The sequence below is a fragment of the Nothoprocta perdicaria genome, unplaced genomic scaffold, assembly GCF_003342845.1.
Source record: "Nothoprocta perdicaria isolate Ctin4 unplaced genomic scaffold, notPer1 scaffold_123, whole genome shotgun sequence".
NCBI classification, from domain to species: domain Eukaryota; kingdom Metazoa; phylum Chordata; class Aves; order Tinamiformes; family Tinamidae; genus Nothoprocta; species Nothoprocta perdicaria.
This window is the reverse complement of record NW_020454350.1, coordinates 197,034-207,198: the sequence shown is the minus strand read 5'-3', so window position 1 is coordinate 207,198 and position 10,165 is coordinate 197,034. Positions and strand designations below refer to the sequence as shown.

The 10,165-nt window shown below is 35.2% G+C and overlaps 1 protein-coding gene across 6 annotated transcripts in view; it reads left to right on the top strand.

Annotated features, from left to right (window-relative positions):
• TBC1D32 (TBC1 domain family member 32) overlaps nucleotides 1-10,165 on the top strand; it is a 65,200-nt gene that overhangs the window by 355 nt on the left and 54,680 nt on the right. For 3 of the 6 annotated variants that reach the window (XM_026054585.1, XM_026054583.1, XM_026054580.1), the window contains exons 1-10: nucleotides 1,347-1,433; nucleotides 2,060-2,214; nucleotides 3,825-3,986; nucleotides 5,502-5,679; nucleotides 6,315-6,386; nucleotides 7,818-7,943; nucleotides 8,883-8,961; nucleotides 9,103-9,203; nucleotides 9,297-9,358; nucleotides 9,842-9,986. In XM_026054585.1, coding sequence (XP_025910370.1) covers nucleotides 2,060-2,214; nucleotides 3,825-3,986; nucleotides 5,502-5,679; nucleotides 6,315-6,386; nucleotides 7,818-7,943; nucleotides 8,883-8,961; nucleotides 9,103-9,203; nucleotides 9,297-9,358; nucleotides 9,842-9,986 — 1,080 coding nt within the window. In that variant the 5' untranslated portion in view covers nucleotides 1,347-1,433. Of the gene's footprint in view, nucleotides 1-285; nucleotides 328-1,346; nucleotides 1,434-2,059; nucleotides 2,215-3,824; nucleotides 3,987-5,171; nucleotides 5,215-5,501; nucleotides 5,680-6,314; nucleotides 6,387-7,817; nucleotides 7,944-8,882; nucleotides 8,962-9,102; nucleotides 9,204-9,296; nucleotides 9,359-9,841; nucleotides 9,987-10,165 lie in introns of those variants that run through there. The other 3 variants (XM_026054581.1, XM_026054582.1, XM_026054586.1) reach the window with 3 other exon arrangements.

The window sequence follows — 10,165 nt, the reverse complement described above, 5'->3', positions numbered from 1 at the left end:
GCACCTCTGCCCGGTGTCCCGAGGGGCGGCGGCCGCGCCGGGCGGGCCCGGGCGCTGCGCGGGGCGGCGGCAGGAGGCAGGAGCTGGGCAGGGCTCGGGTTTGTCCCCGGGGAAAGGCGGGTGCGACCCCGGAGCCGGGAAGCTCCGCGGGGAGGCGGAACCCGGCGGGGCCGYGCGGGAGGCGTCGGGGCCTTCGGTCGCTTCGTCCTCCTGTTCGCGCGAGTTGTTGGTTTGTGCGTGGGGTGGGCRCTGCGTTGTGCTCCCACCCGACGCTCCCTGGCAGCCTCGGGAATAAATCCCTGTCAGAGGAATAAACACGCCTCTCCGGTGGGGATCTGGAAGCATCAGCCTTGGGGCAGTCTCTCTCTTTACATTTTGGATACTTCCTATAAAACAAAATCTGAGTTGAAGAAAAGACTCAGATTGCCCCAGACTTGGTGTAATGCTCCCGCTCGGGATGCAGGACAACCTAAATTTTGTGGGGAGACGGAATGGAGAGCGTGCCTGCGGCAGCAGCTGGCTGCCAAACCTTGCCAGGGAATTTTAGAAGTGTCTCTGCCCACTGGTGATGGTGCGAGCGGAGGATGCTGTTCAAAGCAAGCTAGAATTGCTGTGATGCTCGTAATATTCTTGGGTTGTGTTTGCAAGCAGTTTGGGTCGGTGCCCTGCATTGCTTGCTAGGGAATAGCCAAATGTTTACACTTCTATAAAGGTCTAGTTCTATAAAAGTGCTAAGMAAAAGTTTTTTGTAGGGTAATGTGACACTGAAGTCAAAATGTAGGATATATGAGAGTTATTTAGTGTACCTAAAAGTACACTAGTTAAATGTCTCAAAACTAGAATTTATAAAAGGGACTGGAAACCAGGACGTTGAGAGAATATCACAAGTTTATTATTTATTTTAAATTTCAGTATTATTTTCRATAAGATCATTGAGTTAATTTACTGAGTTAATTTTGAACTATGTTTGTTCAAAGTAGTATATTTAGCCACTGTGTTACTCACTGTGGAGAAGGGCTAAATCACAACTGCCTATTACCCTTAAAAAGAGCAGCTCCTCTAGTTGGTGCTGTATGGCCTTGATTATTTCTGTTTGTTAGTTAATATTATTTAAGTCTGAAGAAGTGGTTTAGTGTTTTATTATATTGTCTCTTCCAAGTGTGTATATCATTTGTTCACAGCTGCTTACAGAGATTTGATTAACTCTTTTAAACAAAACTGTAATTATTTTCAGATAGATTAGAAATATATAAGATGTAACTGCCACTGGGGTTTGGAAGTGTTCTTTGGAATATGAAAAAAAATTAAACCATTAACTTAGTTTAAATAATTAAGAAAGAAATGGAACCTTAAGGAAAAAAAATAAATAGAAGAAAATGGAACTGATAAGACTCTAGACTGGTGTTTCCAGTTTCTCGCTGCTGCTGCTCCAGGTTTTTTTTTTTTTTTTTTTTTTTTTTTTTTCTTCCCCCTAATCTACATATTTTCCCTTCACTACCCCTTTTCGCTAATTCTTTTTCCCCCTTTTGATTTTTTTTTTTTTTTTTTCTTTCTCCCCCCTCCCAGTAGTTTTAGCGCGGGGTCCGTTTGACCATGGGCAGTGCAGCAGCTCAGCGGGAAGAAATCGAAAAATCAGAACTGAGTAGTAAGAACATATGAGAACAAATTAAGAGGCTTTTGCTCATTTCTTTTTAAGATAAAACCATTCCTTCTATATAAACTTCTTTTTAACTTGTTTTTTGTTTAGTAATTACAGGGGAGTCTTTAACATGTTAATGTGTCCAAAATACTCAGGTTTCTTTTGATGCAATATGTGCTTTAAGAATGTAGTACTATGATGACACAAGATCTATTAAAGCTAATTTAGCAAATTCAAATCTAGTTTCCCTGAAGTTAGGACTTATCAAAATAGATGACTATAGGCAGAAAGTATTTGATCAAGAATATAGTATCATACTGTTCATAATATGGAAAAAAAAAWTAAGGCTCTGATGGTTTTCTGAGAAAAACCCTCTGAGAAATATGATGGTATGTTATTCTTACAATTTACTTCATACAGATGTCTCACTTTACAAGTGAAGATGAAGCTCTGTTACAGTCTATGCTCAGACAGTTGCTGCAGAGTGTGAAGGAGAAAATCACGGGAGCCCCGTCAGTAGAATGTGCGGAAGAGATTCTCCTGCATTTGGAGGAGACCGATGAAAATTTTCACAAGTAAAAATTTTTTTGCTCCTTTTAGCASCTTTAAAGAGGTGGAATGTATTTAACTCTTTATGGTAAATTATTACAATTTGTATTGACATATGTAAATGCATATGTATTTTCATATGTAGTTTCCTGTGGCTAATCAACTCTAGAAAGATKTTAATATAGAGGATAAAGTGAATTCAGCTATTTTTTTCTTTTTTTTTTCTCTTGATAATATGTTATTTAGACTGTAATGGTAATTGAGGAACTGCTTGTGGCAAAGGAACACAAAAAACTAGCTCACTTGACCAGCTATTAGTGGACTAAGATGCACRGGTAAACAGAAGTCAGAAAAAATCCTAACAAGAAAGGTAGTATTTTTAACACCTTACAGGTGATATAGCTTTGCTTATTCAAATAAGGTAGATTTTTCAAAAGACTGTTTGGCTGCAGTCTCTAATAGTTCTCTGTGTCTGATATTATCCCATCCTTCTATATCTTATCAGATAGTTATTCTAATGCACATTCTGAATAAAGCAGAAATATAGCCCCTTCACTTCTTTTGTTATTTGTTTGTTTGTGTTATATCAAGCTTGGCAGTGTAATTTCAGTGGCATGCTATCTGGAATTTCTTGAGCCAACAGTCCTATTTCCTGTCCRTATTAGTCAAATTTATTCTTAAATTACAAGATAAGTTAGTTAGTTTTACTAAAAGTTTATAGTTTTTGATTTTGTTTTGTTTTGACTTTTTTTTTTGACAAATCTGAGATATGCCAGGAGAATAACAGGGTTAGATAACCTTAAAGACATTTTAATTAGAACTTGAATGTTGTGATTGGACTTCTGGAAAAAGCTAGAYATATACCACTTATTTCAGAAGAGTGGCATTAGCTACATTCTCTTAAATTTGTCTAGTCTTGGGCATAGTTCTATTAGTGGTGAAATCTAGGTAAAAGTGAGTGAGTGCAATGGTGAAATTTTACATAAACCCTACTTGGGTCTTTTTAATTATCATGTATTTGCATCCTCTTGAGGTGCTATATGCTTTAGATTTTAGCTGATATGTGTTTTATATTGCAGCAGATAGTGCTATTAATGTGTTGGTGATCATTCAGAATTTGAACACTGGGTCATTGGGTAATAAACATGAGAGTAAAATAGATTGATTGAAAACACACTGATATTAAAATATGGATTTTTTTTTTTTTTTAAGCAACATTATCATTTAGGTGAAGACACAGTAAAAAAGAGAAACTCAACAGAATAAAAAATAGATCTGTCAGCATGTCTCCTGAGCAGCTGCTATAAAAATAATGAATTTGAGGGCTACCTGTTTCCACAACTGTGTAAAAGATTCTCTATTTAGAAGAGTGAAACACTATTGTGTCTAGTATATTACAGGATCAGGGATTTTGAGGTTATTTAGTTTTCACATATGTATATGTTTTTAACATATGTATAAATATAAGTAAAAATACAGTAATGCTGGATTCAAGTACTGAATGGGAACATTGTAGGCACTTATGTTACAGTAAGAGACCTATGAGAAAAAATAACTACATTAATAGAAAACTGAAAATGTTTGAAGGTGAGCTCAAAGAAATATGTTACATTTTAATTTGGAGTATTTTTTGCAGTTATGAATTCGTGAAATACCTTAGACAATATATAAATAATACTCTGGGATCTATGGTTGAAGAAGAAACAGAAAAATGTACTTCTGCTCAAAATCAGGGTGAAGTATCTGGCTATGATACTCTTGTCCAGCATGTTACTAAGAAGACCCGTGAATCCAAGGAGTAAGTATATACATATAATTCATAAGTTTGCTTCATTTTGGTCTTTGTATTYGCTTTTCTTCTCTAGTACTTTGAAAATACAAATTATCAACTATAAAGGTTACAAAAGTGATCTTTCTTTTTCCTAATATGAGTGCTAAACATTTTAGATTTTCCATTTTTTTTAGAGTGCAATTTGTTGTATTTTATCTTACACTGGAAATAAGAGTATGAACTACTGCATAAAAGTYTTGGTAGCAAATCTGTCAAGATAGTGAGACACCTGTGACTGGAGTTGGACAGGTACAATTTGAGAGAGAGGAGACGCTGCTTGATAGTACTTCACTAGCTGTGTGTTAAATTCATCTGCGTTGTGTTGGTTGGCCTAAAGGATATTTTTCTTCTCAAGATTTTTTTTCTGGTGGAAATGATAGGATGTATAAAGATATTTAAGTAGAAAAATGCTTTATGAAATTTGACTCCTTAGTGAAGTATTCTTTATTTCTTAATAGTGTAGTCACTTATGTTAAGAAAATAGTTCAAAATTGGCGATACTTGCCTTTTATTTTCAAATTTAAAATGGATATTAATATGACTGTTTTTTGAATTATGCTCTTTATATCTTGATAGTAGATAGTACTGGTAGACAGTACTAGTCTAGTACTAGTTTAGTTCAGTTTACTGGAACTTCTACTATCTACTATAGTACTACTAGTAGTAGATAGTAGTACTACTAGTAGAAAGTAGATAGTAGAAAGTAGATAGTAGAAAGTAGATAGTAGAAAGTAGAAGTTCCAGTAAACTGAATATGTTTCTCTGTCTTATATCTTTAATTGGAGTTGAAGGAGAATGTTAAAGCACAATACAATAACTCCTATGATCTTTGGTGACTGCAAAATAAATAATAATAGTCTTAAGAAAATAATAATAAAAAAATCAAATAAAACCAAAGTCTCTTTTTTTATCTCTGAGGCAGCAGTTATTTTGAATTGTTTTGAATTGTTTCCATGTGGAAATTATTGTTCAGTCAATTTAATTGAAAACGAAATCCTAGTTTTCCTGAAAATAAATTGTTTCGTATGCATGAGCTGCACTTCGAATCTTCAATTTGAACGTTGTATTCTCTTGCTTTGGTTTTGCTCAGGGCTTATATCAGAAGAAAAAGTGCATGTTGAGCATGAAGAAGTGGAAACAGTAGCAATTATCAGAGCTGATCTTTTACTTTCTTAGGGGCAGATTCTCCCTTTAGGTGGGTTCATATTGTTCAAGAACCTCTAAATATGGATTRTGTTAGGCATGGTTTCATTGGGTAGTTTTAGAAAGTTATAAAGGAATCTTACTACAATTTTAAAATACAGTTACTTAAAATATATAAAATATATACCTGTTTTTGTTGCTAATTTTTGTGTGTTTGTTTTTCATTACTTCCTGTTCAATCAATGACTCCTACGTAGCATTTTACCATATTCAGTTATTCAGGATTTTATGTGTAATATTTTTTTAATGCTTACTGATACTATCATCCTTCCTTTGAAGGTACAGAGAAATGATGCTTGCTTTGAAGAATGTCATGATGGTTGTGGTAGAATCTTTGATTAATAAGTTTGAAGAAGATCGGATGCGTAATAAGGAGCTGGATAGTAAAACTAAGAGAGAAAGTCAAAGTGGCCACTATACAGACAACTGCTCTGACAGTGACTCCTCATTCAACCAAGTACAATATGTTTTCTCTGTTATAAAATAAGCATGAAACTGAAAAATTGTTAAGTTCCTGTGTAGTCTGTGGAGTTTGAGAGGCAGCCCGAAAAAGTGATTCATCCTCCCTTTGATATCTGTCCTATAATGAATGGATTGCTATTCTTCCACTCTTGAGTACTGAGCTTATACTAGACAGTGCAYGCTGCATAGAAGAATCCTGCCCCTGTCTTCTTGAGTACCTGTTCAACTCTACACATAGAAGAGGACAAAATAATGAGGAAAAACAATCACTTTTTTTTTGTGATTTTACTGTAGGAGCTAAGTAATGTGCAGTTCATTTCCAGACTACTGCACTGTACTATGTTACTTACCGAATAAGTTATTTATTATATTTCATAAAAATAGAGTAAACATCTAAATAAAATATAAGCAAATTATRTAAGAGAACTCTGTTGCAGTAAACTTAACTTTGGCCAAACAGAAAACATTTAGAATGTTTTCATCATTAGGTGATTTTAATGTTAAATTAGGATAAATGTTAAAATACTAGTTAATAAAAATAAATAAGATACTCAGAAGACTGATGTTTTTAATCTTTTGCTGTTCACTTTAATAAGATAAACTAATCATAATTTTAAATGTGTATTACAGAGTTATATGTTCATGAATCAGGAACAATTGCAGCTGCTTGCAGAAAGGCTTGACCCTATTCAGCCAAAGGAGGTAAGTTTAAAGGAAGAAATAAAAACTTGCTAATACAAACAAATATTTATAGTTTGTTGGAAAACAGAGTGCATGTACATAACGGTTGTGTGCTTATGTGTGTAAGTGAAAGCTTGTCCCTGTTGGTTTGTGTGGAAGTCTTGACTTCAGTGCAGTATTTCCTTATTCATGTCTGTCTTAAAAGCTGTTGTTGGGAGAATATTTTTTTTATGAAGTGATCATATACTATAGATGACCATTCTTTAATTTGGAAAAGATTGTATGAAAACCAAAATCTGTGAACCTCAGTTTCCTGTGTCCATGCCCTTTGCCCCTCTTGATAATTTCATGTTGTCCTTTGTGATACCATTATCAGCAAAGCGATAGGCTGCCTGTTTTGCCAGCCAGCTGCTGCCAAATGGAGTATAGAGTGTCCAAGTTTGTCTTTCTGGCAGTTCTAATAGGCTCTTTGACTACTACTCAGCTGCTGATAATTCTGAAGCTTACAGAAACATCCTTATTTCTGAGAAATTGTCTCTCTCTTGGTAGGAGTTGCTTGCAGTAATTATTTTGAGAGCTTTCTCTCTTAGTAAGATTTGTTTACAATTGCCCAGGAATCGAAGAAGTCATGGCAGTTACAAATCTGATGCTATTAAATACTGCTTAACTCCCTTCAATTGATTTCAATAATATGAAGTAAATGAAAAGAGACTACATTTGTATGTAAATAGCACAAACCCACATATTTGAAGTTATTTAGGTTATAAAGCTGATGAAAATTCAATTGTACACCATGAAAAATGTCTGGTAACTCATTTTTCCCCCTTTTCCCTACTGACTTTTTACAGAACTGCTAAACTCAGTTGTAAAATATCRAGCAGATTTCGAGCAGAATATAAACAGAAATAAACATAATCTTTCCATGCAGTATTGAAGACCTTATTGGAAAAAAAAATGGTTTAATTGCTTCTTAAGATGTATGCTTTTTGTTCTCACTGATGTAGTGTCTTATCCAAATCACTGTAAGAGAGAGATAAAACAGAATCACAGACTCCCAGAATGCTTCAGGTTGGAAGGGACCTCCAGGGATCATTTAGTCCAACCCCTCTACTCCAGCAGGGTCACCCAGAGCATGTGGCACAGGGTGGGAAAATCTCCGGAGAAGGAGACTCCACAACCTCCCTGGGCAGCCTGTTCCAGGGCTCTGTCACCCTCACGGGAAAGAAGTTCTTCCTCCCATACAGAGGGAAGTTCCTGTGTGATCCACGTTCCAAGATTCCTGTGATGATTCCTATGTGATTCCTGTGTTCCAAGATTAAATATCTCGAAACTTCTTATCTGTTCTACAGCCAAGACTTGTTCCGTTCTTCTTCCAAATGATAATTCAAGTTGCTTATCTGAGAGGTTGTTGTTGACAGATTCRTGTTGTGTTTATCCCGCTGACCGCTTCAGGTGCGCCAGGAAGCGCTGCAGACACTGTGCTCTGCTCCTCCCTCTGACATCCTGAACTCCGAGAGTTGGCCCAAGCTGCGTAAGCATCTAACGACGTCCCTGTCAGATCCCGATGCAGCCTACAGCGTAAGCYGATGCTCTGTGTTCAGTAATCAGATGTTTAGCTAGAATAGAGAGTGCTGAAGATGAATAAAGCGTTACATGTATATTGCGGGTAGTCCAGCAGTTTCTTAAGGTATTTGTCGTTACTTGTGCACATAATCTGATAAACTAGTTCTGGAAGAAAGAACTGTCACTTCCAATAGGGCTTGATTTAGAGATGGCATCAACAGGACTTTAGAGACACATGTACTCCTTTACATGCTTTTAATGGGGAATGAAGAGGTATAAAGTAAAATGAAAAATATATATATTTATTAACAAATTGTTCTGTAAAACATTTCATGTTAATATTTCCTATTTAAGTCAGGTATGTGCTTCATAGCAGTGGGAAAAGGGTGCTAATAGTGATGCACAGATACCAATTAGGGGAAAATTATGGCAGCCTTCCAAACTGCTTATAACTGTTTGTGACTATTTAAACTGCTTATTTACTTTATTTTATGAATTAGACCTTTCTTTTCACTTAAAATTCTAAAGTACTTCTCAAATGATTATAAAAGTTATCCCAGCTGTTCTCATGTACTTCTGTTTTGCAGTTCAGTAGGTTTGCCACCAATTTCACAATAATGATAGTTTATAAGTCACTGGTGTATTTAATAACATAAAAAGTACTATTAATCAAGAAGTACAGTAATATTTGTGACCTTCTGCTTTGCAGATCAGTGAGGCTTTGCATTGRTGCCATCAGTAGTATTTAAGTAAAATTTCTTTGGGACTACACATTTCTATGGCCCCAAATGGTACATTTTTATAAAATATGCTTCACATCAGTAAAGCTGCCTGAGCAATATATAACATGAAAAATAACTTCACTATATGTTAGTGATTGTGCAACATACTACACATGCATGTTCATTATGTGTTAGTATAATACATTGCTTGTTGACTCTTTTTCTCTCTTAGGAGAAAATTTTGAGGTTCTATGCCAAAACCTTTTCTTCTTCTCCATTTAATTTGACAAGAGAAGTATATACAAGTTTAGGTATGTGCAGTAAATTACATGTAAGTCTTCGTGATTCATGTATTTCGTGAAAATCGATTACATTTTGCTATATAGCAGTCTAATACAGTCTGTTTTGCCACTGTTGTCCTAGAGTTTGATTGTTTCTTCTTCCTTCTTTAGCAAAGCACTTGGAGTTGTATTTTCTTTCTGAAGAATCTTATCTTCCTTTTTCTGCTGGGCTGGATATATCTAATACAGACATAATCCGTTTACTAAAAAAGGTATAAATGAGCTTTCCGTACCTTACATCATTTTGATGATAAATGAAAAACCCTGTGTTATTTGTCTTATAATTTTACCCCTTGTATTATCAGGTACGCCTTTTAAATGAGTATCAAAAGGAAGCTCCATCTTTCTGGATCCGTCATCCTGAAAAGTATGTCACCTTCAATAAGTGTATTATTGCTTCTAATTTTAGCGATTTTGAGCATGTAATGGATACATGTTATTTTAACAAAAGAATGGTAACAGGGTACACAAACAACTGGTTGTTGGTAAGGAGGAAAATAGAAACGGAATAAAGAATTAAAAAAAAAATAGTTATAGGTCATATTGATTTGGTTATCTTGTATTTTAAAGTATTTTGAATGCATTGTTATAAAAACACCTTAGATCTTTTGCTAAGTAAGAGGTATAATATTTAGCACTTAAAAATATATAGTCATTTTGGAGAATATTAACGTGTTGCGATTAAATTTATTCCGGATATTAATAACCTTTTATGATTAAATTAAAGACAGCATAATTGATGTTCATTTATCTGAACAAGAAGAGATTATCACTAAAATTTTGAGCATTACTGTTGGAAAGTTCTGATTTTTTGTTTTTGTTCTTCTTTTTTTTTCATATTTGTTGAAAGATACATGGAGGAAATAGTGGAGTGTACCTTGTCACTGCTGTCAGTGAAACTTGAGCCTGGTCATCTTGCCTCTCCAGAGCTTCTGGGTCCAGTCTATTTCTTGGCTCTGCTAGATATCAAAGCTGCTTGGTTCAAAAAATGGACGGTGAGGAAAAAAACAACAACTTTTTAATGCCTGACATGTGTCTGGAGTTGATTTTTGAATATTAGTATCACAGATTTATAGTGACCTGATAAAGGTCTGTAATAAACACTGTAGTTAAGAAAGTATGGTTTCTTAGGGATGTATGTCCCCTACTCTTTCTCTGTTTCCCCTTCCCTATC